The 27,980-nt window shown below is 41.7% G+C and overlaps 1 long non-coding RNA gene and 1 gene segment (V, D, J or C); both read right to left on the reverse strand.

Annotated features, from left to right (window-relative positions):
* Nucleotides 1-3,152: 3,152 nt before the first annotated feature.
* On the reverse strand, nucleotides 3,153-4,045 carry LOC138844652 (T cell receptor alpha variable 9-2-like). The segment is given in 2 exon segments: nucleotides 3,153-3,526; nucleotides 3,640-4,045. Coding segments are annotated over 2 exon segments (405 nt in total).
* Nucleotides 4,046-7,675: 3,630 nt separating this feature from the next.
* On the reverse strand, nucleotides 7,676-12,507 carry LOC149123036 (uncharacterized). The gene is made up of 3 exons (XR_016217970.1): nucleotides 12,110-12,507; nucleotides 10,911-11,950; nucleotides 7,676-9,300 (listed from the first exon to the last, which is right to left on the reverse strand). It is a non-coding gene; the product is annotated as an uncharacterized LOC149123036 (long non-coding RNA).
* Nucleotides 12,508-27,980: the final 15,473 nt, after the last annotated feature.

The following is a 27,980-nucleotide window of genomic DNA, read 5'->3' on the forward strand; positions in this document are numbered from 1 at the left end:
GAAGGGTGCTGCTCCAGGGTGTGTAGGCTGCTCACTCCTGTTTAAAGAGAACTGCAGACAGAAAATGCACTAAGTGGTGATCACTTTTTGAACATGCTCTTTTCACAGATACAATCCAGATTCCTGCTGATAAGCACCCTGGGTGGCAGCAGGTGATGGCTCAAATAATTGGACTGCTGTCTGTCACGTGTGAAACTTGGGTTTAGTTCCCTAGGCTTTAGGGCTGACAGTTGGGCTCCAGACCAACCTGGTCTCTCCTTTCCAACCAAAACTATTTCAGTAGTGGTTGTGCCACGTGACACGCTTACCCTTGGGAACAGTTACATGTAGCAGTCAACTTGTATGTGTTGAATAAGGATGTCTTTATTCTTTTTAAAAAAGATTTATTTATTTATTTATTTGAAAGTTAGAGAGAGAAGGAGAGGTGAGAGAAAGAGAGAGAGAAGGAGAGGTGAGAGAGAGAGAGAGCGGTCTTCCATCTGCTGGCTCACTCCCCAGTCGGCTGCAAAAGCCAGAGCTGTGCTGATTGGAAGGCAGAAGCCAGGAGCTTCTTCCTGGTCTCCACTTGGGCCATCTTCTACTGCTTTCCCAGCCCATAGCAGACAGCTGGATCAGAAGTAGAGCAGCTGGGACTCAAACTGTAGCTTCACCCACTATGCCACAGCGCCGGGCCCAGAATGTCTTTATTCTGTGCAGACATCTAGACTGAACCCTAAACTAAATTGTGGCTGAAAGAGAAATATTAACTCACTTAATGAAATTATACATACCATTAAAAAAAAACCACCGTCATGCTCTGCCTACCAAGCTCCTTAATAACCTCCAGGTGCAGGTTTGGGTACTGGCAGCAAGTGCCCAGGGAGCACAGTGCGACCACCACACAGATGTAGGAGGCTGAATCGCTGAGCTGGGAGGCTCTGATGTGCAGGGAGTTGTGCCCGGCGGTTGATTCCAGAGTTGCTGTGTACCTTCCATTTGACTTTTTGCTCTCAAAAGAAGTCATGACTATCAGGAGAACTGGACCTCTCCCTACATCCTGTCTGTACCACCTTACGTTGTTTACGGGGGTCACAGTATATCTGCATTGCAGAGTGCAGTTACCTCCCTCTAGGATGATCAGGGATTGAGGATCCTGCTCCACTTGATTTTTGCCACTCACCCCTATTCAGAAAGCAGAGAAAGAGATTAATCTTCCAGACTGAATACATTCTTACTTTTTAAATCCCTGCCTCATTCCCCTCAATGAATCCCAGGTGAACTAGAACGTGGTCCTGTTTCTCCCCTTACTCCCACACCAAAGTACTACATCTTTGCCCCAGAGCCTAAGAAATTGTCTCTTGGACTGCCTTTGGTCAACCTGACTAAAACTGTCCACTAACTTACAATAATAGTAGAGCCACAAAACCACCAAGGACGTCCTCAGATGCTTCTCCATCCGTATGTATTATGCCGAGGGCTGCCTCCAAAAGCTGACTTGTATGCAATTTATAGGTTCAGCTTCAACCTCTTCCTCTGCAACTGCTGCTGCTGCTGCTCTTCCTTCTCCTCCGCCTCCTCCTCTAACGCTGATTCTCAGGGAGTATGCCAGCCAATCAGAGATCAAGTCTGTGTGATGCACAATCACACCTACAGGCAGGGACTGTGCGAACACTGCCATCTTGAGGTCAGAGCTACAGTTGCTCAACAAGTCTGAGATGCTTTCTGCTAGGTTTCTTTCTTTCTTTTTTTTTTTTTTTTTTTTTTGACAGGCAGAGTGGACAGTGAGAGAGAGAGACAGAGAGAAAGGTCTTCCTTTGCCGTTGGTTCACCCTCCAATGGCCGCTGCGGCCAGCGCACTGCACTGATCCAAAGCCAGGAGCCAGGTGCTTCTCCTGGTCTCACATGCGGGTGTAGGGCCCAAGCACCTGGGCCATCCTCCACTGCACTCCGGGCCACAGCAGAGAACTGGACTGGAAGAGGAGCAACCGGGACAAGAACCCGGAGTGCTGGCGTCACAGGTGGAGGATTAGCCTAGTGAGCCGCAGCGCCGGTCTGCTAGGTTTCCTTCTCACCACTTGCAATGTGGTAGCAAATAAAAGCTCCTACACCTCTGCATAAATACAGATCAGTCATCAAGACATATGCCCATAGGCCTCAGTCTGAACTGTGACTCTACATTATCTTGCATAAGAGAGGTATAGTCTCCACTTTCTCAACTGAAAAGAAGTACAGCAGCATTTACTTAGCCATTTTTGAAAGATTTAAAAGATATGATTCAAGTTAAGAGTTGCGTGTAAGAGACTAGCAGGCACTCATCTCCCAGATAAACTATGAGCTCCCTCAGGATACAGATCTTTGATCTGGTCTATTTCCTATTCCATCCTCAGTATCTAGAATAAGAGTCCATACTAAATTTTTTATTGAATGATAAATGATGGCTTTTGTTCCGGTAGTGATAGTATTTTTATCATTCATTTTAAATTCAACAATGATTTTTAAAGGCCAACTGCTTATCAGGTGTAACTACAGGTGCTGACGATAAGCGAAATCCCAGCTCTCCCAGGGGAGAAGACAGAGTGCTTCAGCCCAGAGGTGGGGACGGGGCAAGTGTTGAAACTGTGGGGATTCTTTTTCTCTTCAGATGTGAGTCATTTCTTCAATCATGCCTTTGCTCTACCCCTTTCCTTTTTGCACATAGCCTTGTGTCCACCATCTGATTTATCAAAAAAGGAACTTCTCCTCTCTTTTCATTGCTTCATTAATACGTGCGTTTCTGCTCTTCCTCTTTTCCTCTATTCCCTTCTTTGTTAAAAGTCCTGGCTTGGGGACCTGTAGCTCTCTCAGCACCTCTGTTGCTCTACTCTGACAAGCAGACAAGGGGCAGATGATACCTTCTCTGGCACATAACTGCTGAGTCACTGAACAAGACTGGGGGCTGGGCTTAGTCTCCAAGAATGAGCTCAGAGGTCAAGAAATTGAGTGGTTTTACCTTCAGATTACTTTGACCATGGAGGAAGAACTATTGATGTTAGACTCCGTTTTCAATTTCACTAATAAAGGTTTAGGTATGCAGGATACTAACATCTTCTTGCTTGCGTCATTTGTATGATTTTTGCATCAATCACAAAAACTGTGGACACACAAGCACAGATTATGCAGAAACCACAGTGAGCCGCAGAGGCAGGCACTCAGCACCACGCCCCTTGCTGAAGCTTCAGTTTGTGCTCAGCTCCCCCTGCAGTCCCTGTCACTGTGTCACTCAGAGCACAGTAGTACATGGCTGAGTCGGACTCTTGCACTGAGGATTTCTCCAAGTGGAAGGAGCTGCTGTCTTTGTTGTACAAGGCTTCAAAACCTCTGCCGCTTCCCTTCTCATTGGCAGTCATGGCTTTCAGGAGGAGCTGCGGACCCTCACCAGGATACTGGACATACCAGAAAAGGTTGGGGTATCCTGTGGTTGAGTAAGTGCAGTTTATGGTGAGGTTAGCCCCTTCTGGGAGGGTCACTTGGCCTTCCTTCTGCGTCACCGAGTCTCCACGGGTGCTTCCTGGATAGAAAAGGAGATAACTGTATCATCTTGAATATAAAACACTCGGGAACACTCAAAGATTTTGCTAACGTTAACATTAGAGTTCGAATTTTAAAAGTCATTTTACTTACCAAGTATTAAGAGCATCACAGTCACTAAGCCTAGAGAAGAGTTCATGTCTAGAATGTCGCCTAAACACCGTTCTTGATTATTACATGAAGAAATGTAGAAGACACAGTCAAAAGAGAAATCTAAACCTTAACGCACACAGGAAATGTGCTTGTGTTGGGAAGCTACGCCCCCTGGTGGACGAAGACTGAACTGAGAGGAGATATTTTCCTGGATTTCTTCCAAAAGTAAGATTTACGTCCTCATCCCTAACCTATTTTATAAGGTCCGCTCAGTCTTCAGGAAGCCTCGGTAAATCTAATGACAACTGTCAAGGCCTCTAAGGTATTATTTTTAAGCCATGACTAAGAAGTTCCTTAGCAGAGCAGTCCAGGATATATCTGCAGCTGAGACGATAACGATCGTCTTGAACATTTAATACAAGCCTTTATAAGCCAGCCTACAACTCACTGAAATGTCATAAAAGTGTTTTGAACTGAAAGCAAATTAACATAAGAAGTCAAGTCATTATTATGAGATTCTATGTTTTTCAGCACTATACCTCAATTTGTAGAGCAGTGACTGTTCAACAAATATTTGTTAAATTTAGCAAAAGTAATAGGTGGCCATTGATTGAGGAATCACTATTACTTCAAAGGCACTATATCTTTCATCCCAAAATAATATCATTATACATCTGACAAGGGGTTAATAATCATCATATATATAAGGAACATAAATGACTCAATAGCAAAAATCCAAATAATCTCATTTTAAGATGGGATGTAGAGAGGTGGATGTTGTGGCACAGTGAGTTAGCCACTGCTTTGGATGCCCACATCCCATATCAGAGCACATGCAATTAAATTTAGCCTCTGCTTCTACCCAACTTCCTGCCAATGCATGCAGGAGGCAGCAGATGAGTCAAGTACCTGGGTTCCTTCCACCCATGTAGGAGATCCAGATGGAATTCTTGTCTCCTGGCTTTGACCTGGTCCAGGGCTCTGGCTGTTGTGAGCATTGAGAGTGTCCACTAGCCTATAGGAAATAAGTATCTATCTATTTACCTACTACCTACCTACCTACCTATCATCTCTATCTCTAGCGCTCTGCCTTTTGCTTAAAAATAAATAAATAAATAAATAAATAAACTTTGAAAAATGGGCAGTATATCTAAACAGACTTTCTTCAAATGATGGCAAACAAATGGCATACAGTTACATGAAGAAAATGCTTAGCATTGTTAATCATCAAGGGAATTCAAATCAAAACCACAAGAGGACATAGCTTACTCCAGCTAGAATGGCTATTATCATAAAGATAAAGGATAACAAGTGCTAGTGAAGATGTGGAGAAAACAAAACCCTTGACAATGTTGCCGAGAATGTAAATTAGGACAACTTTTTTGGAAAACAATGGGTAGGCTCTCAAAATAAGAATTGAGTTATCCCATAATCTAGCAATCCCAGGGCTGGGTATATATTCAAGACAAATTAAATCACTCTGTCAAAGAGATATCTGCATTCCATGTTTATTGTAGCACTATTGACAATCACCAAGAAAACAACCTAAGCTTCCATCCACTAATGAATGGATGAAAACAGCCCCACATGAACACAATGAGATATCACTCTTTAAAAACAGTGAAATCTTGTCACTTGGTCACTTGCAATAACATGGGTGAAACTGGAGGTTGTTCTGTTAATCCAAGTGCAGAAAAACAAGTACCACATGATTTCACTCATATGTGGAATATAAAGAAGTCGAACTCAAAGAACTTAGGAGTACAATGGTACTTGGTACTTGCTAAAAGTAGGGAGAGTAAGATGGAGGGAGAGAGATGGGAAAAGGTTGTTGTTCATGGCTATTGAGCTATACTTGGATACAGTAAGCTCTGGCATTCTATTGTGCAGTAGGTGACTATAGACATTGATAATATACTGTATATTTCTCTAAAAGAAAAAAAAACAAGAAATGATTTTTGAATGCTTTCATAAAAGGTAATGTTAAATGTTTGAGAAGATTGGACACTATACTATGTATACAGGTATCAAAACATTATGGTACTCCATAAATATGTACAATTTTTAGATATCAGCTAAAAATTTGAGTTAAGATTTTAATTTTAAAAGACTGCTATCTTGTTAATAAGAACTTTCAGGGGGAAAGCAGCACTAATGAAGTCTAGTATTTCTGAATTGCAGGATCACTGAAAGGTGGAAACTGTGAGCCCCCGGCAGAACAAGCACCACTGAAGTTATTGAATCCCTGGCCAGCTCTCTGCTGTGGCCAGGGAGTGCAGTGGAGGATGGCCCAAGTGCTTGGGCCCTGCACCCCATGGGAGACCAGGAAAAGCACCTGGCTCCTGGTTCCTGCCATCGGATCAGCGCGGTGCGCCGGCCGCAGCGCGCCGGCCGCAGCGGCCATTGGAGGGTGAACCAACGGCAAAAGGAAGACCTTTCTCTCTGTCTCTCTCTCTCACTGTCCACTCTGCCTGTCAAAAAAAAAAAAAAAAAAAAAAAAATAATCCCTGTGGGATGACCTGGGTTATTCCCTCACTATTTCAATGACTCTGAGCTAAGGTTTAAGCTAGCAAATCCGACAGGTGCTATTTCCACACCCTAAGGAGACCTGCTCCCAAGGAAACTTTTCACATAGATGCAAACTTAGCTCGATCTGTTTCCGGGAGACCACTCTCCGGAGATTCAGATGAAAGACCTCCATGAGTCCAGTGTCAGAATGTGAATAGCTTATTAGAGACACAATAAGCAAGAAACTGAGGCCCAGATACTGTTTAGATTCATATAATTCTTCTCTATCTCCCCCACCTTCAAAATCCCATTTGTCAGAACCTGGTGAAAATTTATCCTGGAAAGGAATTCCGGAAAATCCACTACAAACTTCCGTTCTCATATATGGAGAGAGAGCAAAGTAAGCTGGAATGACAGCAGTTGTAAGTAAAGTTTAGTGCAGAGTTCCAGTTCTACCAGTGAAAAGTATTCTGGAAGCGAATAGCAGTGATGGCTGCACAACAGTGCAAATGGACTCAAAGTCGTGGAACAGTATGTGGTTAAGTTAGTATTTATGTGCATATTACCACAATTAAAATTAATTTACACAAACTTTAAAAGATGTTCACCTGGGAGCCGTCGCCGTGGCTCACTTGGCTAGTCCTCTGCCTGCGGTGCCAGCATCCCATATGGACGCCGGTTCTAGTCCCGATTGCTCCTCTTCCAGTCCAGCTCTCTACTGTGGCCCAGGAGGGGAGTGGAGGATGGCCCAAGTGCTTGGGCTCCTGCACCCACATGGGAGACCAGGAAGAGGCACCTGGTTCCTGGCTTCAGATCGGCACAGCTCCGGCCGTGGTGGCCATTTTGGGGGTGAACCAACAGAAGGAAGACCTTTCTCTCTGTCTCTCTCTCTCACTATCTATAACTCTACCTGTCAAATAAATTAAAAAAAAAATAGATGCTCACCCTTAAGATTCTATTCTACACATCTGTTTCCCAGATGCCAATGTAAAAGGAATTTATAAACTAAGGTCACTTATGAACTAATCATTACTCTCCTGGTTTTAGGGCATGAGAAAATGGAGCTGGCTAGAGATGGAAGGGGGAAATGGGGGAGAATAAAAATTTTGGATCACAGACTGTTGACTGAGCACGGCAGGCATGAGTCTGTCCACATGAAGAACATAAAAGTCCCCTAATGAATTCATAAAAATGGCTATTGATATTGACATTTTGTATAGTATATTTATTAAAAGGAACTCTAATTTTCTTATTTTCAATTTTTATTTGTTTTAATAGGGAGCTATTTACCATGATGAAACTGGACAGAATTTTTAGCATCTATATTGAAAAAATAAGTATCCAAGAATTATCAGAAAAAAATCTTGAAAAACTATTTGTGAGGAGTGAGTTACCTTAACAGTAACATGAAGCTACTATTGGAATGGAATTTAACAAACATATCAATAGAATTTAATTTAAAAAGTGGAAACATACAGTGAAAGTGAGAATTTAGTATATTAAAAATCATGATTTGTTTTTGGAGAAAGTATGGCTTAAATAAATACAAATTAAAAAGTTTATATCTTTAGGTAGGAGATGTGTTACTTACTCTTCTAAGGGTCGCTAATTATCATTTACTTTATGGATACAACTGGAGAGGGGGAAGTAAGCCAACAGTATGGAAACTGAGCTTTTCCATGCTAGCCGTGTTGAAAATATGTAATTTTTTTTAAAGATTTTTTTTTTATTTGACAGGTAGAGTTACAGACAGTGAGAGAGAGATAGAGACAGAGAGAAAAGTTTTCCTTCTGTTGGTTCACTCCCCAAATGGCCGCTACAGCCGGCACTGCGCTGATCCAAAGCCAGGAGCCAGGAGCCTCCTCCTGGCCTCCCATGTGGGTGCAGGGGCCCAAGTAAGATTCATTCATTTTATTCTGAAGGTAGAGTTACAGAGAGAAGGAAAGACAGAGAACAAGAGATCTTCCATCTGCTGGTTCACTTCCCAGATGGCTGCAATGGCTGGAGCTAGGCCAATCTGGAGCCAGGAACCAGGAGCTTCTTCATTCTGCTACATGGGTGCAGGAAACCAAGCACTTGGGCCATCTTCCGCTGCTTTCCCAGGCCATAGCAGTGAGCTGGATTGGAAGAGGAGCAGCCAGGACTCAAACCAGCACCCACAGGGGATGCTGGTGCTGCAAGCAGAGGCTTAGTCTACTACACCACACTGCCAGCCCAGGAAAAATTTCTTACTATGAATGCTGTCATATACTAGGCACCTTTAGAACATAAATGTAAATATCTTTTATGCACTGAAAACACGCCTAAATCAAATTAATTCAAAGCAATGTAATGTTTTTAATTTGAAAACAGGAAGCAAAGAGAGCTTCCAAGACCTTTCTTATTTAAAACAATGCCCGTGGTAGAATATATATTCACTAAATATATGCTGAACAAATTGATCTGATAATCCAAGAATTCACAAAATTTTTACTGATTTTTCTCTCAGATATTTCTGAACTTTCTTAACCAATTCTTCTATGACAATCTAACGGTCACATGAAAAACTATTTATTGTGTGTTTACATTTCCTTCAATCATTTCTCACAAATTCTGGATGCTTCATTTCAGGCCAAAGACTCAGGGATAGGAATATTTAGGACACATGAGAATGCTGGCTGTGATCTATGAATCTAAAGAGCTGTTCTCTTGGAGTGATTTCTCTACCACCAGACATCTGTGCTGCCACAGCCCTGGCCACATCCTGTCTGGGAAGATGATTCCCTCCCTGCCTTGGTCCCGGAGGCAGGCAAAGATCTCAAACAGACTCGTGAGGTTTTTGTACGCCTCCCTACGCGAGTCCTCTCACAGTGTCCTCTGTCAGTGTGCAGAAGTACACTGCTGAGTCTTCCAATTGTAAAACGGAGATGACAAGGTTGATGGATTTCCTTGCCTTCTGGAAATTCAATGAGTAGCGACCTTGAGTTGCATTTTGCTGGCCGTAAGAGTCCTGACGAATAAGGAAGATCATCTCCCCTGTGTTGAGCTGCTTGTACCACAGGAGACCGTAACTTGAAACACTGGTGTCATACGTGCAGTCCAGGGTCACTGCTTCCTTCTCCTGTGCCAATATTGCTGGCTGGGCTTGAGTTACCTTCTGGGCAATAGCAGATCCTGAAGGTAAAAAGAATCAGAAAAGTTAGAATAGGTGTCTTGAGATGATGAAATATTTTTAATGCCTTGTTACCCTTCTCTCCCGAAGTCCCCATAAGATGCTTCCTGCACCTCCAGACCTGAGGTCTTATAGGGGACCCATTCCCACTGGGGTCATCCCTACCCAGCCACAGTGAAGCCAGGATCACCCCTGGAAGGCTGGAGAGCAACATGCTTTGGTTCCTCTTCAGAATGAAAAATATTTTGTTCTTCAGTTCCAGAGCTGTGCACTGTGGGTCAGCCTGACAGGGAGAAGGAAGAATTAATGGGTTATGTGTTGCTGCTGCGGCTGCTGTGACAGAACAGGAAGTGGAGGTTTCCTGGAGTAGTAAGTGGGTGTGTGTCATGTGAAGCTTCTCTGTGCACTGGCCAAGAGTCCTGCCCACCCCAAAATTCCTTTTGAATTAACCAACTCTTCATTTAATTACAATTAAGTCTGAAAATTAACATGGGTATATTGAAATGAAAGCTGATGAACTGACCAATCTCTATTTTCAACTGCTGCGTCTATGGTGGGATTGGAAGTTTGTCATCTATTTTAAAATTCTGTATATAACGGGTGCTAGAGACAACTCAAAGTGTAATAATGGTGCATATTCACATCCATGTGTGTTGCTGTTTCTCCTAAAATAATGATTAATCATTTTGTAGAAAGTCAAAGCCTTGAATTAATCACTATAGAACTGCAGACCTGCCTACTTATATAACAATATTCCTCCTCACTTCCAGTGTCTGTCCAGAGGCCGATCTCAGGAACAAACAGCTGGAAAAAAGAGGAAACTAATGTCTCTTTGCTAAAATAAATGAAGGTTTCCATCATTGAGGCCTGTCATAAGTCTTTTCTTCTCTGTTTGGTTTGAACCGCCAAGTCTGTTCATAAAGGCCATGGGAGATACTAGAGTTGGTCATTTGGTTTTCAGCCTTTAAATTTACATTTTTCCCACTACTTCAGTTGGAACCCAAAATGAGCCACAGAAAGCTGCTATATTCTGTTGGTCAACTCTGAAGGGAAACTGTCTTACATGATTCAGTATGTCTCCTTAGGACAGTCGATCACAGAATCAGTAATTATGGTCAACCATTCTTTGAGTGTGGATGTAAAAATAAGGCACTACACTCATGATGTCACTGAACAACATGACAGACAACAAAGACTCACCACTTATCATAACCTATTTCTTAGGGCCAGATGTTTGAGATGTGGCAGGTTAAGCTGCTGCTTGGGACACCACATCCTACAAAGGGTTCCTAGTTTGAATCCCGTATACTCTGCTTCTGATTCAGCTTCCTTCTATTGCATCTTTGGAAGCAGTGGGTGTTGACTCAAGTTCCTGGGCCCTGGCACCCACCTTGGAGGCTTAGATAAAGTTCTGGGGCTCCTGACTTTGGCCTGGCTCAGCCCTTATGTTGACATTACACGTATCTGGGGAGTGAACCAGAAGGATCTCTCTCTCTCTCTCTATGTGTGTGTGTACATATGTGTGTGGTTCTGCCTTTCAAATGGATGAAATATAAAAGATAAATCAACATGATGTATTTATTAATACAGTACCAAAGTTTATCCTCCTTACCTCAAAATAATTTTGGCTTTGCATAGATTTCTTGAGGCATCTTCAGATCTTGCACTGGAATCACCATTACATCTGATGACTTCAAATACAGAATAATTGTCCTTGTCCCTAAAAACACCCAATATTTTTCTATTATGTGGGTGACTAATTATAAGATTTTTTAAAAGATTTATTTTATTTATTTGAAAGACAGAGCTAAAGAGAGAGGTAGAGACAGAGAGAGAGGTCTTCCATCCGCTGGTTGACTCCCCAGATGGCTGCAATGGCCAGAGCTGCGCCGATCCGAAGCCAGGATTCAGGAGCTTCTTCCAGGTCTCCCGAGTCAGTGCAGGGGCCCAAGGACTTGGGCCATCTTCTACTGCTTTCCCAGGCATAACAGAGAGCTGGATCAGAAGAGGAGCAGGCGGGGCTAGAACTGGGGCCCATATGGGATGCCAGCGCTTCAGGCCAAGGCTTTAACCTGCTGCACCACAGCACCAGCCCCTATATTATTAATTCTTGTCAGACAATTTGATTCTGATATGTCTGAATGTATGCTATGTCTATATGTTAGTTTCCATTTGCAATATGTATCATATATAATACACAATATAAACAGTATATGTTAATGTTTATACATTAGTTTCCATTTGCAGGCAAGCAATGTGGAAAATTCTATACTAAAATGTCAGGGTGCAAGGAAAGAAGGTGAGGCTTCAGCTCCAGCCACAGGTTTGGGTACAGCATGCAGGTGCCTGGGGAGCAATGTGTACTCGCCGCACAGAAGTAGACAGCAGAGTCTCCAGGCTGGGTGGTTGCAATGTGCAAGGAGACATGTTTGGCCGCCTTATTCAGTAAAACAGTGAGCCTTTGGTCTTGCTTGTTCTCCATATTTGAGCGAATGTCTATGATGAGCTGGAGATCCTGTCCAGGTTCTTGTTTATACCATGGGAAATAGCTAAAAGCACTGTTGGAATAAGTACAGTTGATAGCAGAGCTGTCTCCTTCCTGGACACTCAGAGTAGAAGGAAGCTGCTCCACATTCTCTGCTTGGCTCATCCCTGTGCAGAAGTAGAAAGGCAATCATTACTGTCCAGAATTTTCTCTCCCAACAATAAATAGAGGAAACCTGAATAAAACCAGACTTCTCCCTGGACTTACAAAGAACATCCACAAACACGCTTCATTCAAAAAAAAAAAAAAAAAAAACCTCAACTCACAGTTCAGCTGCAGCAACAAAAGTATGAATGAAGCTCCAATGGATGTGTTCATTGTTCTCCCCAGATGAGATCAATTAGACCTGCAATCTCCAGCCAGGAGAGCTACTTCTAGTCTCAGGTTGACCCTTCTTTTCTCTAGCAAGCATTTTGGTATCTCATATTGTTTACCCAGCCAATTAGAAAATGGTTTTGCCTGTGCTGTAAGCCTTTCATTCAAAATCCACTCAAATGAACGTCCCCATACTCTGCATCACCAAAGGTACACTACCATCTAGTGGTCACAGCTCTAACTACTGAACTTTCTGGGTAAGTGTTCTCTTAACCAAGGAGGAACTCGGATGTGTGAAAGCAGCAGTAGATCAAATAAATTAGGTCTTTGATCAGAGATTAAATACACAGTAAATATGTAAAGACAAAAGTTGATATTTATGCACCCTTCTGAGTCATTAGTGGAAATAAGTAGATGCTATTGATGTTTATTCCATGATGGACTGAGTTTACATGTTTGAAATGAAGAAAATACCATGGTTCACCCTCATAGAAAAAGAACATACCTTCCTTCTCAGCCAAGTCAATTATCAGGATTTGTCAGCCACAGAGCATGCAAGGGCTGGCACCATGGCTCACTTGGTTAATCCTCCACCTGTGGTGCTGGCATTCCATATGGGCACCAGGTTCTAGTCCTGGCTGCTCCTCTTCCAGTCCAGCTCTCTGTTATGGCCCAGGAGGGCAGTGGAGGATAGCCCATGTGCTTCGGCCCCTGCGACTGCATGGGAGACCAGGAGGAAGCACCTGGCTCCTGGCTTCAGATCGGCACAGTGCCAGCCATAGCAGCCATTTAGGGGGTGAACCAACAGAAGGAAGACCTTTCTCTCTGTCTCTCTCTATATATAACTCTACCTGTCAAAAAATAAAATAAAATCTCAGTGACAAAGGAGCATGGAATAAGTTCCAGGAGATATTAGTATTACAAACTTAAAAAACCATTTGGCCTATAGATTGGGTTGCTATGCAATGAGAAATCTAACATCTTCTTAAGAAATCCTTTTCTGCTGCTATGTAGCTTGTATTCTGCTAAGTAATGAAAGAAAGAATAGAAATTCTCAGAAAAGAAATCATGAGGCTGGAAATTCAAAAAATGTAACTCCATGTATGTTTATTTGGGGGTATATTTTTATTTTCTGATATAAAAATGGATGATATTAAAAGAGTGTGTCCTTAATGGCAGTGGTTGGCTTAAAGCCTTGGTGGAAATTCCTTTAGAATGCAAGCAACCCTCCTGCAATGAATTTCTACTGCCTTGGATGTTGATGGCTCAGATTTCATACTCTATCACTTTTTCTCAAAAACTCCACTACAATATCCTTTCTCCCAAGATATTAGTAAATCCTGTATATTCTGAAAATTCCCAGGGTCATCTCCCTCTGCCAACTGCCCCTTCTCATCTCCTTTAATTTCTTGATACTTTCTGATACCTCTCCAAAAATAAATCTGTGAAAGCCTAAAAGTTGCAGATGTGTGGTGTGAGGTTAATACAAATAGGAAAATGGGCCTAAAGAACTTGGAGACATTATTCCTGGGAAGCATGGACTCCCTCGCTTCCAGAAGTGGAAGCCCTGTTCCCGTGACTTGAATTCATTTCTCTCACTGAGTGATAGAGAATATATCTAACCCCTCACTCACATTTCACAACATTAAGGATGTAAAGAAAGTTATGAGAAACAATCTCATTTCATTATATAAATGCACATAAATTCTCATATATGTAAAATGCATGCTTGTACAAATATAAAAATTCCTGGGCCAGCACTGTGGTGTAGCAGGTTAACGCCCTGGCCTGAACTTCTGGCATCCCAAATGGACACCGGTTCGAGACCTGGCTGCTCCACTTCCTGTCCAGCTCTCTGCTGTGGCCTGGGAGAACAGCAGAAGATGGCTCAAGTGTTTGGGCCCCTGCACCCAAATGGAAGACCTGGAAGAAGCTCCTGGCTCTTGGCTTCGGATTGGCACAGCTCTGGCCATTGTGGCTAATTGGGGAGTGAAGCACCGGATGGAAGACCTCTCTCTCTCTCTCTCCCCCTCTCCTCTGTCTCTAACTCTTATTTTCAAATAAATAAATAAATCTTTAAAAAAAATTCTCCATTCTAAGAACTTTCTATTCTATCACCCATTTCCCACATGATAGAATTCTCAAATCCTTTGTTAGACAAAATGTGTTTCTCTCTTCTTTGACATATATTTTAGGTTAATACTAGAGGCATTCAAAAAGTGAGTGTAAATTGGACATTATGAAAAAAAAACTATACACTAATTTCTAATTTTTATTGCACAAAAATATATTTGATTTCCATTTTCCCACAAACTTGTTGAAGTCAGTCTTCTCACTGCATTTATAAGAAATATTCACTGGCCGGCGCCGCGGCTCACTAGGCTAATCCTCTGCCTTGCAGCATGGGCACACCGGGTTCTAGTCCCGGTCAGGGCACCAGATTCTGTCCCGGTTGCCCCTCTTCCAGGCCAGCTCTCTGCTGTGGCCAGGGAGTGCAGTGGAGGATGGCCCAAGTGCTTGGGCCCTGCACCCCATGGGAGACCAGGACCTGGCTCCTGCCATTGGATCAGTACGGTGCGCCGGCCGCAGCGCGCCGCCCACGGTGGCCATTGGAGGGTGAACCAACGGCAAAGGAAGACCTTTCTCTCTGTCTCTCTCTCTCACTGTCCACTCTGCCTGTCAAAAAATAAAAAAAAGAAATATTCACTAATACACTCTGTTGCTTCAAAACCATGAACACAAGAACATGAATAAAGCTCAAATGTCTTCATTATTCTTCCAATAGGATCAGTACTAGATCTCATATTTGCCCTTTTGATTTATGACAACCCCAACTGAATGTAATGGTCTGAATAAAATGATTAATATGGAGCACAGTTCCATACAATATTTAATTTCCCAGAAACCTTTCATTCAAGATATACAAACTTCATGCATTTCATAAACACAACTTTAAGAACATAGTAGTCCCACCGTACCCTCCTCCCAACTGAACTCCCTCCCTATTTCCTGCTTCCTCTCCTATTCCCATTCTTATTTCTTACTAAGATATATTTTTGATTAACTTTATACACATAATATTAACTTTATACTAAGCAAAGAGTTCAACAAATAGTATGGAAAAAAAAAAACTGTTCCTCAACAGCTGAGACAAGGGCTGTTCAAAGTCATAACACCTCAAAGTGTCAATTTCACTTCCATAGATTACCTTTTAGGTGCTCTATTAATTACCACAGATGAGGGAGAACATATGGTATTTGTACATTTGGAACTGGCTTATTTCACTAAGTATGATGCTTTCTAGTTTCATCCATTTTGTTGCAAATGACAGCATTTCATTTTTTACCGCTGTGTAGTATTCCATGGTGTACATATCTCATAGTTTCATTATTCAGTTTTTGCCTGCTGGGATCCTGAGCTGTGCATGTCCACACCCTCCTCATAGATCCACAATAGCTCTCTAATTTGTACGGAGTTTCCTTTACAGTTTTCTCTCTATCTCTTCCCTGAGATTGTACTTTCTCCACTATTTTTTAACTATCTTCCCCTAGACTAGTAAGTAAGTAAGTAAGCTCTTTCCCTTTTCCATCATATTGGAATCCTCCCTGTATGATAATTATAACACAGGCATCACCACAAAATCCCCAGCCCCACAATTATTTATTTGAATATTGCGTGACTCATTGCCAAAGTACTGGCCTGGGATAGCTTTCCTAGCACCTTCATGGACTGTCTGCTGTGTTGGGACAAGGCTCCCCTTAGTCTCCCAATTCTAATAATCATTTTGGCTGATAATGCGTGAATGATATTCATTGTGTTTTCATTCTTAAGGGGTGCCCACCTGGAATAATAAACACACATTGCCATTTTTTAGGAAAGTACTTATTCATCATCTGAATGTTGAGGGTGGTGCCATCACTCTTGGTTCACTCCTTCAAAAGCCACAGTCTGATGGACTGGTTTGCTAATAGAATAACAATGAGTTAGCCTGAACCACCTTTCCTACCTGAAATGTTAAATATTTATACAAATTGGAACACCCATTCTGATGACCAAACTGATTGGACCAAGGCTTTTCAAGGCCAAAAATGCAGAGATGGAAGTGTCTTGGTTTCCATTAGGCATATTCTCATTGTCCAGCAATATGGTGCTTCAGGAATGACACAGGGGAAATAATGCTAAGGACAATTCAAGGAAATCTAGTTTCTTTCCACCAGCTCACTTACTATCAGATTCATACTAGCACCTTATGTATAGTATCTACCTTAGCAAAATGAATTTGGACAAAGGATTTCTAAGGGCTCTTCTATCTCTAAAATGTGCTTATATTATTTAATATGGTAAATGTTTGTTAAGAACTGGTTTATGCAACATGAAGTTGTATGAGAGTGGGGAGAACTTGTCCTGCATCCTGGAACTCCAAGATCATTATTATGTCCACATTCAAACTAGTGTCTGAAGTTACTGCTATCCAATCCTTGGATCTCTTCAGAAACAGAGACATGATCTTTCAGATGAGTTCTTGTCTAGATTTTCACTTCTCCTGTATTATCAGTGATGAATTATGGTTCAAGGAAAACCCAAATCCATAGCAAAATGGAATACAATGAAGAAAATCACAGTTAATGATATGAAATTGAACTCTGTTGAGCCATGGCCAATTAGAATGCATCTTTCTGGAGATTTATTTCATACATTATCTATAATGTACCATCTGTTTGTTGTAGGGAAAAAACAACTCAGGACTTGGAGAAAGAGGAAGTGGTAGTTGAGTTTACTAATATGTAAAGCCAAAAAAAATAAAAAAGCACATTCTCAAATAGTCTGATTGCTTTCTGGGTTTCAGCTCTCTCCTTCCAAGTTCAGCTTTGGGAGTTGAAGATTCCCAGTGATGACTGGCTACATAATTTATGACACTCAGAGCAAAATTAAAATTTGGGGTCCTTTGTTCAAATTGCAGGATAAATTTGCTATGAAGCAATAAATGAAAATCCCTATTTAAAAATATTTTATTGCTTACAAAACACAGTATAGTTTATAATGATATAACAGTGATGATATAAATTTGCAAATTTCAAAACGCATGTTATCATAATTTGTATAATAAAAATTATAATATACCTCAATTGATAGTAATATTTTTCTAGCTCTCTTTTCTGAAAATTTATTTGTTATAAAAATTGATACTTCTGGGCTGGCGCCGCGGCTCAATAGGCTAATCCTCTGCCTGCGGCACCGGCACACCGGGCTCTAGCCTTGTTGGGGCGCCAGTTCTGTCCCGGTTGCTCCTCTTCCAGGCCAACTCTCTGCTGTGGCCCGGGAGTGCAGTGGAGGATGGCCCAAGTGCTTGGGCCCTGCACCCACATGGGAGACCAGGAGAAGCACCTGGCTCCTGGCTTTGGATCAGCGCAGTGCTCTGGCCGCAGCACACTGGCCGCAGCGGCCATTGCGGGGCGAACCAACAGCAAAGGAAGACCTTTCTCTCTGTCTCTCTCTCTCACTGTCCACTCTGCCTGTCAAAAAAAAAAAAATTAAACAGTTTTTAAAAAAGAAAAAAACTTGATACTTTTAGCAACTTCATTTCCAAGCATCATGATGGAATGCAGAGTCAGTAGCTCTAGAAATGCAAGATTATAAACAGAATTCCTCACCATTTCTAATTTGAGAAGAATATTTCTGTTGACATAATTGATACCAGAACTCTTAGTAGTATGTTATATACTATGACAATATTTGCATAATTACCTGATAAATAAGTTTGAGTAAATCAAAGCTTGATATGTCTAGTAGAATAGGTTTTCTAAAACTATTTAGCTGTTAATATAAATCAGGTTCACATAAGTCTGAGCTTAATTTTAAGCCTTAGTTAAAAGATACAATTATTAAGAATTTGAGACAGCAACAGCAAAGCGTTGTGCAGAAAACGAGACTCTTCCTGGGATTGAGGCCTTTAGCCACTAAACAGGTCTAACCCAAGAGGCTGGTCGTGTTCCTGTGTTCACTGCAGTCCACTCATGTGGCTTCATTTCAGTGTTAAGGGTCCTGTTCCTTCCTAATCACCAACTCTATATTAACATAAAGTATCTGGCAAGGTTGGAATTCTACAAGCTGTCATTGAACCACTGCATGTTTAAACTTTGGTTTTGATTTGTCAGACATCTCAATTTGTGGCTACAGCAGATACGGATTTCTTTAAAGTAGTTGTGGAAGCTTTCTGATTTGTATCTCAGACCTTGAATGATGTTACAAAATCATGGATAATAGACTCATTCAAAACACAAGAAATGAAAATGGATTTTAATGTAACAAAATGAGAAGTTCAATGAGCTCTACCTGATAAAGCGCTATTTAGAAAGGACTAAAAAAGAACATTTTTGTCAATGATGTATGTAAGCACACTGTATAGATTAAATCAGTACAACTCATATGCATATTGTGATTCTGGACTCTTCTATACAGCATAGCTCAGAGTAAATGCTATGATGTCAAATTTACTCAGTGGGAATCCAACCACCCCATTTCCATAGTTATGTGATCAGATAGATTACTTATACTGTATAGTACCGAATTTAGTTGTGTGCAAAGTGGAGAGGTATTGTCAGTACTTAGATCATGCATGTAATAGCCTACATACAGTGCCTGACACTGAATGACATTAAATATTTTTCACTTACTGTATACATACACATATACATCTCACATGCTCTTCCTTTTTCCTAGAAACTTGAACTACCTACAATTAATTGAGGCATTGAGACATTTCTATTTGTAGACTACTATGTATTTTTCCAAGTTCTCCTTCTCATCACAGCACTTTATATGTAAGTTATGTATGCTCCACCAGCGAGTCCATTGTGACAATACAATGCATTGACATCTTTATCAGTTGTTCCATGATTCCATATTAGAACTTCACTCCTGTACAGTGATTTCTGGGAAGAAAAGCATATGAAAACCAAGTGAAATGACACTTCTGAAATGTCTAACTTAGCAGAGATATAAGTGCTCCAACATCAATCAGAAAACCCAAAGCAGCACAAATGCTATGCAGAAGGCACGTGCCTCTCCTGTGGTAGGGCTGGGGCTGAGGACCAGCTGCAGTTTGGGTCCAGGTTACAGACGCCCTGGCATCACTGTGCCTCTGCTGCACAGAGGTAGGTGCCTGAGTCTTCCACCTGGGTGGTTGTGATGTGGAGGGTGCTGTAGCGCTCCTGAGAGTTAACTGTTGCCTTCAACCTTCTGTTCTGCTTTGTCCCTGAAGATATGAAGAAAAGACTGATGAGGCTGCTCCCAGGATTTTGTTGGAACCACTGTACACTTCTCACTGAAGCAGAAAAAGTGCAGTTCAGGGTAGGGCTGGCACCCTCCTGGACACTCAGCCATGAAGGACTCTGCTTCACCTCCAGTCCCTTTGCCCCTGCTTGGAATAGAAAAGCAAGCATATATGACATTGCTGGTTAACCAATGATGCAGTTTCCAAAACTGTAAAATATCCCAAGAAACATCCTTTGAGGGGGTAAGACCTTGTCGGAGCCCTGTTCAGCTCCCCATATCCTCCCTCCCACCCGTGGAAAACCCCTTACCTCCCTCTGGGATAATCCCAACTCACAGAAAATTTGAGCCAACAGAAGCCCCAGCAGAGCTGCCAGTCTTCTTCTCATGGCTCCTTGCCTGGTTGTTGGGATGCTGTCACTCCTACTCTACTGGTTATTAAGTCTTGGGTCCAGACTTTGTTCTTATAGTAAACAGGTTCTGTGAAATTCATAAAGAACTATTCACATCTAAGCTCTGTCAATCATCATAACAGGAAACTCCACCCACCATGTCCCAGTGAGACTGCACAGTATCAGCTCCAACACTGTAAGTGTGAGCAATGCAGGGGAGCAGCAGACAATGTTTCCAGGATGAAAGCTATTTTTTCTTAAACAGTTTATGGAAGAGAAGTGAGAAAGTATGTAAGGACAGTGGATGGTACTCCAGGGAAGAATCAATGTCTCAACTGGGTAAAGCAGAAAAACCCTATGTAGGGTTCGAATTCAACAATTTGAAAATAACATGCATTTAATGAAATTTAATGGATTGCTTTGTTTACTGAAGTAGTGAGTACAATTTTTTTAAAATTTTTATTTATTTGAGCAGCAGTGAGACAAACACTGACAGATACACATAGAGAGTTTCCAACCATAGGTTCACTCCCTCAGTGTCTACAATGGCTGTGAATGGGCTAGACCAGGCTGAAGCCTGTATCCAAGAGCACAATCCAGAACTCCCACTTGTTTGACAGAAACCCAGTCACTTGAGCCATGATGATACCACCCAAGGTATATATTGGCAGGAAGCTGGAATCAAAAGTCAAAGCTAGGTATCAAACTCAAGCTTTCCAATGTGAGAACAGAAGTCTTAATCTGAGTCTGACCAAACTCCCCTTCCAAATGCAAATTCTTCTTGGGCTCACACCGTGGCGCAGTGGGTTAAAGCCTGGGCCTAAAGTGCTAGCATCCCATATGGGTGCCGGTTCTAGTCCTGGCTGCTCCACTTCCGATCCAGCTCTCTGCTATGGCCTGGGAAAGCCGTAGAAGATGGCCCAAAATCTTGGGCCCATGCCCCCTCGTGGGAGACCCGGAAGAGACTTCTGACTCCTGACTTTGGATCGGCTTGTCTCTGGCCATTGCAGCCATTTGCGGAGTGAACCACCATCGGATGGAAGACCTCTCTGTCTCTACCTCTCTCTTTCTGTAACTCTTTCAAATAAATAAAAAATAAATCTTTTAAAATAAAAAAGACAAATGTAAATTCTTGAAATCATAAGAGTTCTAGAAACTCATGACAAATGTTCACTATCTGCATAGAAAATGGTTCTAATAGGAGTTAAGGTTTTTAAGAGATATGTGTATGGTATCTATTCTAATTTAATTTCTAATTCTCCCCTTTTGCCCAACTCTCTCCTCATTCACCCTGAATCCCACATAGCAGATTCTGATCTTGCCACACATGGATGGTCAAATTAAGTATTGTCTTCTTCCTTTTCCTCTTCTATTTTTGTTCATTAGCTTTTCTTCTATTTATCATTTTTCCTTCTAGACTCAGAGAGGATACATGAACAGATCCAACATCTGAAGTATGGAAATAATTTTCAGGACAGTGAGTTTGGGAAATTTTAATAATACAAAGTAAAATTTGAAAACAGAAAATTAAAATGTTTTCTGTTGAGCTTCTGTGCTCACAGCACCCAGTAATATCCAAGTTCTCTTGCCTCTCCTCAGAGAATCAACCACCCAGTGAATTTAGAGAACTCCGGGCTCAAGCTCTCTGAAGTTCTGCAGAGGACAGCTAATAACCTGAAATGAACTACACACAAACATACCCTCTCCTGCACCCTCCTTGTGTTTGACTGCTATCTGTTGTCTAGTCTCTCCTAAGTCCAGCTCTTGGAACCCTCAGAAAAAGTCATTGTTAGCGAAGCCCAGAGTGCCCCCTAGTGGACAGAAACCATCAACAAAGACTACTTCAGACCAACTAACTGTTAATCTCAGTAGTCACACAATACCACCTCCTTTCATTCCAGGTTCCCGATGGAAAAAATGCAGGTGATCAGAAAACAAAACCTCTGCCTAGACCTCATCGCGGGCTGTAATTTGATTTCTCTAAGTCAAAATAAATCCATAAATATACATTAAAATTTTACTGTTAGTGAGCAATTTACTAGGCTTTACCTATACAGGGTACTTCAAAAAGTGCATGGAAATGCAAAATTAAAAAATAAAGTTTATATTGGTGAAGGAAATTTTGAAATACATGTATGCAAGTAAATAAAATGCGCTGAAACACTACTTTTCTGTCTATGGAGACCACAAAAACACACATAACTATAATACAATTAAGGAGAACCCCAAAAGAAGTGTACAATAAAAGCTGAACAAATCCAGAGGCAGGAGAAATACTGACACATGGAGCGATTGGACAAAACATTACAAAGAATACCATATGGTCACTTTCTCCTTTCCCTTTCCCGATTTTTGTAGTAGAGTTGAAGAGAGTATGGATGAGCCCTTATGAGAACTCTTGTGAATTTTTACTGATTTTTAGCATTAAGGAGAATTCACAACTAAACACACTGTCAAGAATAGTAAAACATTGCTTGGAGATTAAAATCCCATTTAACTACCACACTGAGTTCTAGTTCTTTCACATTTACTACTCTTATTCTTTATTCACCTTAATTACTTGGAGGCATGTGTTCAGGAGTTTTATTCTAGATTTCCATACAATACTAGATTTGAAGAAACTGAATATTTATAAGTATATTGTATTTTATTATAGTTTATTTAACACAGGATGATGTATTTTATACATAATTTTCTGGAACTTACTTTTTTTTAAGATTTTATTTATTTATTTGAAAGAGTTACACAGAGAGAAAAGGAGAGACAAAGAGAGAGAGAGAGATCTTCCATCCGTTGGTTCACTCCCCAGTTGGCCACAATGGCCAGAGCTGTGCCAATCCAAAGCCAGGAGCCAGGAGCTTCTTCCAGATCTCCCATGCGGGTGCAGGGACCCAAGGACTTGGGCCATCTTCTACTGCTTTCCCAGGCCATAGCAGAGAGCTGGATGGGAAGTGGAGCAACCGGGACTTGAACCAGCACCCACATGGGATGCCAGCACTGCAGGTGGTGGCTTTTCCCACTACACCACAGCACCGGCACCTAGAATTTACTTTTTAAACTCAATAGTCAACTTGTACTAACACCTATAGGTCCTTCTGCTCCATTGTCCCACATTAGGGATAGCCGTGAGTGGATGCCACCCTTCCCCTAGGAATGAACACTTATGGTGTTTTTCCTTTTTAAACTATGGAATACAACACTGCAGCAAGCCCTGTGAAACATTCCTCTTCATTCACACGAACCACAACTACAGAGAAGAGGAGGAGGTAAAAGACAACTCATTTGATCCCTACGTGAAAAGTACCCAGGGCAGAGGGAGGATCAGGCAGAGAGGGACAGAGGCACTGGGGAAGAAGGGAGTGGCTGCACACGACGCTTATTGTGCTTCAGTTTTGTTTTGCATGATTTTCCTTTAGGGGCATTTGTTGGTGCATTTAATAAATTCTCTCTGAAAATACTGTCCTGGCGTATAACCAGTGTGGAGTTTCCTCTGACAAGCCACTGAGGTCATTCTAAATATAGTAAATCAACAAAAGGAAAAGAGGACAGCTGACACAGGGAAAATGTTCTAGAATAGCTTTGAGCATAGAAGATTCTCTGTGTGTGTGTGTGTGTGTGTGTGTGTATAAGACAGACAGACACACCCACACACAGAGGGAGCGAGAGAGAGAGAGAGAGAGAGAGAGAGAGAGAGATGATAGATATAGAGATAGGTAAATTAAGGAAACTTTAAGAACAAGTTTCATTTTCTAAATCAGTAGAGAGAAAAAGAAAGCTTCATCAATGTTACTGAAGAAAAAGAAGAAGAAGACAAGAGCATGCCAATCAATGTCAAACACTACAAAGACTCTATGGTGGGGCCAGCACTGTGGCATAGTGGGTAAAGCCACTGCCTGCAGTGCCAACATCCCATATGGCACCGGTTTGAGTCCTGGCTGCTCCACTTCCAATCCAGCTCTCTGCTACGGCCTGGGAAAGCAATACAGGATGGCCCAAGTCTTTAGACCCCTGCACACACATGGGAGATCTGGAAGAAGCTCCTGGCTCCTGGCTTCAGATCTGCACAGCTCTGGCTGTTGTGGTCAATTGGGGAGTGAACCAGCAGATGGAAGACCTCTCTCTCTCTCTCTCTTTCTGTCTCTTTGCTTCTCCTTCTTTCTCTGTGTAACTCTGATTTTCAAATAAATAAATAAATCTTTTAAAAAATAAAGACCCTATGGTAATCAGAAATATGTATCAAAAATTATCAGAATGAATCCAAATTAAAAATCTTTCTGCACACTTTGTATGAGACAAACCTAAAATAAAACAAACAAGAAAGCTGAGAATCAAACATTTGGTGTAGTGGTTAAGCCATGAGTTAAACACCTGTTTTAGGTCTGGCATTGTGCTCAGAGGATAAAGCCACCACCTGTGATGCTGGCATCCCATTGGGTGATGGTTCGAGTCCCAGCACCTGATCCACCTCCCTACTAATGGCCTGGGAAAGCTGCAGAAGATAGTCCAAGTGTTTGGGCTCCTGCCACTCATGTGGGAGACACGGATGAAGCTCCTGGATTCTCTCTCTCTCCTCCTCCTGCTTGTCCTCCTCCTCCTCTCCCTCTCTCTGTCTATCCCTCTATCTGTGTAACTCTCACTTTAGAAATAAATAAAATAAATCCTTTTTTAATAAATCTTTTTTAAAAAAACATATAAAACAAAAAAGAGGGGGTTGGCACTGTGGCATAGCAGGTTAAAACCCTGGCCTAACGTGCAGGCATCCCATATGGGCGCTGGTTCAAGACCCTGCTCTCTCCACTTCCGATCCAGCTCTCTGCTATGGCCTAGGAAAGCAGTAGAAAATGGCCCAAGTCCTTGGGCCCCTGCACCCGCGTGGGAGACTCAGAGGAAGCTCCTGGCTCCTGGCTTCGGATGGGCACAGCTCTGGCCATTGCGACCAATTAGGGAGTGAACCAGTGGATAGAAGATATCTCTCTCTCTCTCTCTCTCTCTCTCTCTCTCTCCCTCTCCCTCTCCTTCTCTCTGTGTAACTCATGTTCTTTCTTATATGTATGGGCTTAAATTAAACACACACACACACACACACACACACACAAAGTCTGTGTGTATCAGTATTGCTGCAAATGTAGTCTTGTAAAATTTTGTTTTTATACCTTTGGCAAACCAATGGTTAAGGTTGTTATACTACTATAGTTTTAGTGATTTATGACTCCTAAAAATTTGCGGTATATGGGTGTAATGGTCATGTTTCCATTCAATTATTGCTTATTTGTTTATTGCTATTGTCTATATTCCCACTAAACTAGGATCTTTTTGCTTTTTACTTGTTAAAATTCTTATTCGTGGAAGTGTTAAGTTTTTTTATTATAATGTAAATTTAAAATACATTATCTCAAAAACTTAAAAAAAGAGGGAAGGAAGGAAGGTTGGTGGGAGAAGGGGGAGATAAAGGTAGGGAGGGGGGAAAGGAATATCATGTTCTTAGAGTTATATCTACAGGGGGTCAGCACTGTGGCACAGTGGGTTAAAGCCCCAGCCTGAGGCACCGGCATTCCATATGGGCGCCGGTTCTTGTCCCAGCTGCTCCTCTTCCGATCCAGCTCTCTGCTATGGCCTGGGAAAGCCGTGGAAGATGGCCCAAGTCCTTGGGCCCCTGCACCCCCATGGGAGACCCGGAAGAAGCTCCTGGCTCCTGGCTTCAATTTAGCGCAGCTCCGGCTGTTGCGGCCATCTGGGGAATGAACCAGAGGATGGAAGACCTCTTTGTCTCTACCTCTCTCTGTAACTCTGTCTTTGAAATAAATAAAATAAATCTTTAAAAAATTATATTTACAAATAACAATTATCTGTTAAAATGAATTAAGAGCCTAGGGTGATTACTGATGCCATAAACAAGAGTGTCAATTTGTTAAGTCAACAACAGGAATCACTGTGCACTTACTCCTCATGTAGGATCTTTGTCCTTAGTGTGCTGTACATTGAGATTTAATGCTATAACTAGTACTCAAACAGTATTTTTCACTTTATGTTTCTGTGTGGGAGCAAACTGTTGAAATCTTTACTTAATGTATGCTAAACTGATCTTTTGTATATAAAGAGAAACGAAAATGAATCTTGATGTGAATGGAAGGGGAGAGGGAGTGGATAAGGGGAGGGTTGCGGGTGGGAGGGATGTTATGGGGGGGAAGCCATTGTAATCCATATTCTGTACTTTGGAAATTTATATTCATTAAATAAAAGTTAAAAAAATTAAAATTAAAAAATTTAATAAAAGAGAGAGATCCTGGATTTGATTTCTGTTTGTGGCTCCCAATTCCAGTTGTTACTACTGCAGATACTGGGAGGAGCAGTGATGACACCTGTGATGGGCTTTCTGCCATTCACAGGAAAACCCTATGGAGTCCCCGGCTCCGAGGACCATTGCTGGCATTTGGTGAGTGAATCACGGAATGGGACATATCTCTCTCTCTCTAATAATTTTTAAAGTAAAATAAGAAAGTTGACCATATAATACAAACAACACTACATGGCAAGAAATTATAATTTTCTTAGCTATTTGAAAACTATTTGGAGAGTAGAACTTGTACTACTTTCTAGAATCTCTAATATTTGAAATGAAGTGATGCCAAATGTCTTAAACTTTGAATTTCAAATGGTGAGTTACTAGGGTTTTCATGAATCACTTAAAGGTTGTCCTATTTCCTTCCTTTGTACATCTACTTGTGTAAGAAAAAATTTAAAGAACGTCATCATCTTGGAACACAACATCTTAGCATTACACTGCAAGATCCGGGTGCCTGCAGCAGCTCTCAGCCACAAGTCGAAGCCACTCATGAGTCCTGTGCAGAGGGTTTGCAGTGACTTACGAAGATATTTTCGTTAGCATTCCACTGAACAGAGCATCTACGCACAGTCTTTGTTTCTCTAAGTGGTCACAGATGTAATTGATATCTATGTTCTTCCTTCTGTTCCTACTGGGTATTTCTCAAGCCTTCAGCCAAGTTCTCCACTGATCTGGGTGACTCAAACTTTTATTCCAGAAAGATCTGAGATTGTTCTGCTCCTTTTGGCTGCCGCAGTTATCCATTCAGCTTTACCACTGGGCGAGGAAACACTAAGTGACTTCAAGCATATTTCCTGGTTCCAATGTGTAGAAGCAACTCAATTTCCTCTTCATGGTCAAATCAACTACTGCAACTCATTGACTGTTTCCTTTCATGGTGGTTCATTGGTGAAGGAACACAAATTGTCCAAAAGGTGGTCACATATGCAGAAAGTAAACCCATGTCTGTTTCCCCTAGTGGAAAAATGCTTCCCTTACAGACTAATGCTTCCAAATCAACACAGTATAAAGGTGGCAGGGTGGGAAACTAGAAGTATATTAATTATTAGCTATAAAGACTTCCATGTTTTAGATCCTAGACCCATGTATTATGTCTATGTGGGAGATACCAACATATAATGGTCTCTGATTCAAATCACCTGCTGCATTTTAGGAAGCAAATCCCCACCCCTTCAGGGTGCTATCTTCACTCGTGCTGTAAGGCAGTCTTCAGTAAGCCATTCCACTTGTCAATTGGGCTGACTGCAGCTGGGTGACGGGGTATGCGGTAATATCAGTTTCATTTTTTAAGATTTATTTATTTATTTGAAAGGTAGACTTACAGAAAGGGAGAAGCAGAAGCAAAGAGAGAGAGAAAGAGATTTTCTATCAGCTGGTTTACTTTCTAAATGGCCACATGGTAGGGCTGGGCCAGGCTGAAGCCAGGAGCCAGGAGCTTCATCCAGGTCTCCCACATGAGTGAGGGAGCCAAGCACTTGGGATATCCTCTGCTACTTTCCCATGTGCACCAGCAGGTAATTAAATTGGAAGTGGAGCAGCCAGACTCAAACCAGCTCCTATATGAGATGTCAGCACTGGAGGTGGTAGCTTTACCCACTATGCCACAGCTCCGGCCCCTGCTGATTTTATTTAAAATCAAAACTCTTATGAAAAGCCAGAAATATTAATTTCATGGATAAAATAATGAAGGATTTCTTATTTTATAATATAAGGCTTTATTGTGGGAATTTTCTCATGAAAAGCATTTAATAGTATAAAATACACATATTTGGAAGGAAGGAAGGAATGATGGGTGGAAGGAAAGAAGGCAGGAGT

Source organism: Oryctolagus cuniculus, chromosome 12, assembly GCF_051225735.1.
Source record: "Oryctolagus cuniculus isolate XC-2025 breed Fujian yellow rabbit chromosome 12, ASM5122573v1, whole genome shotgun sequence".
Taxonomy (NCBI): Eukaryota; Metazoa; Chordata; class Mammalia; order Lagomorpha; family Leporidae; genus Oryctolagus; species Oryctolagus cuniculus.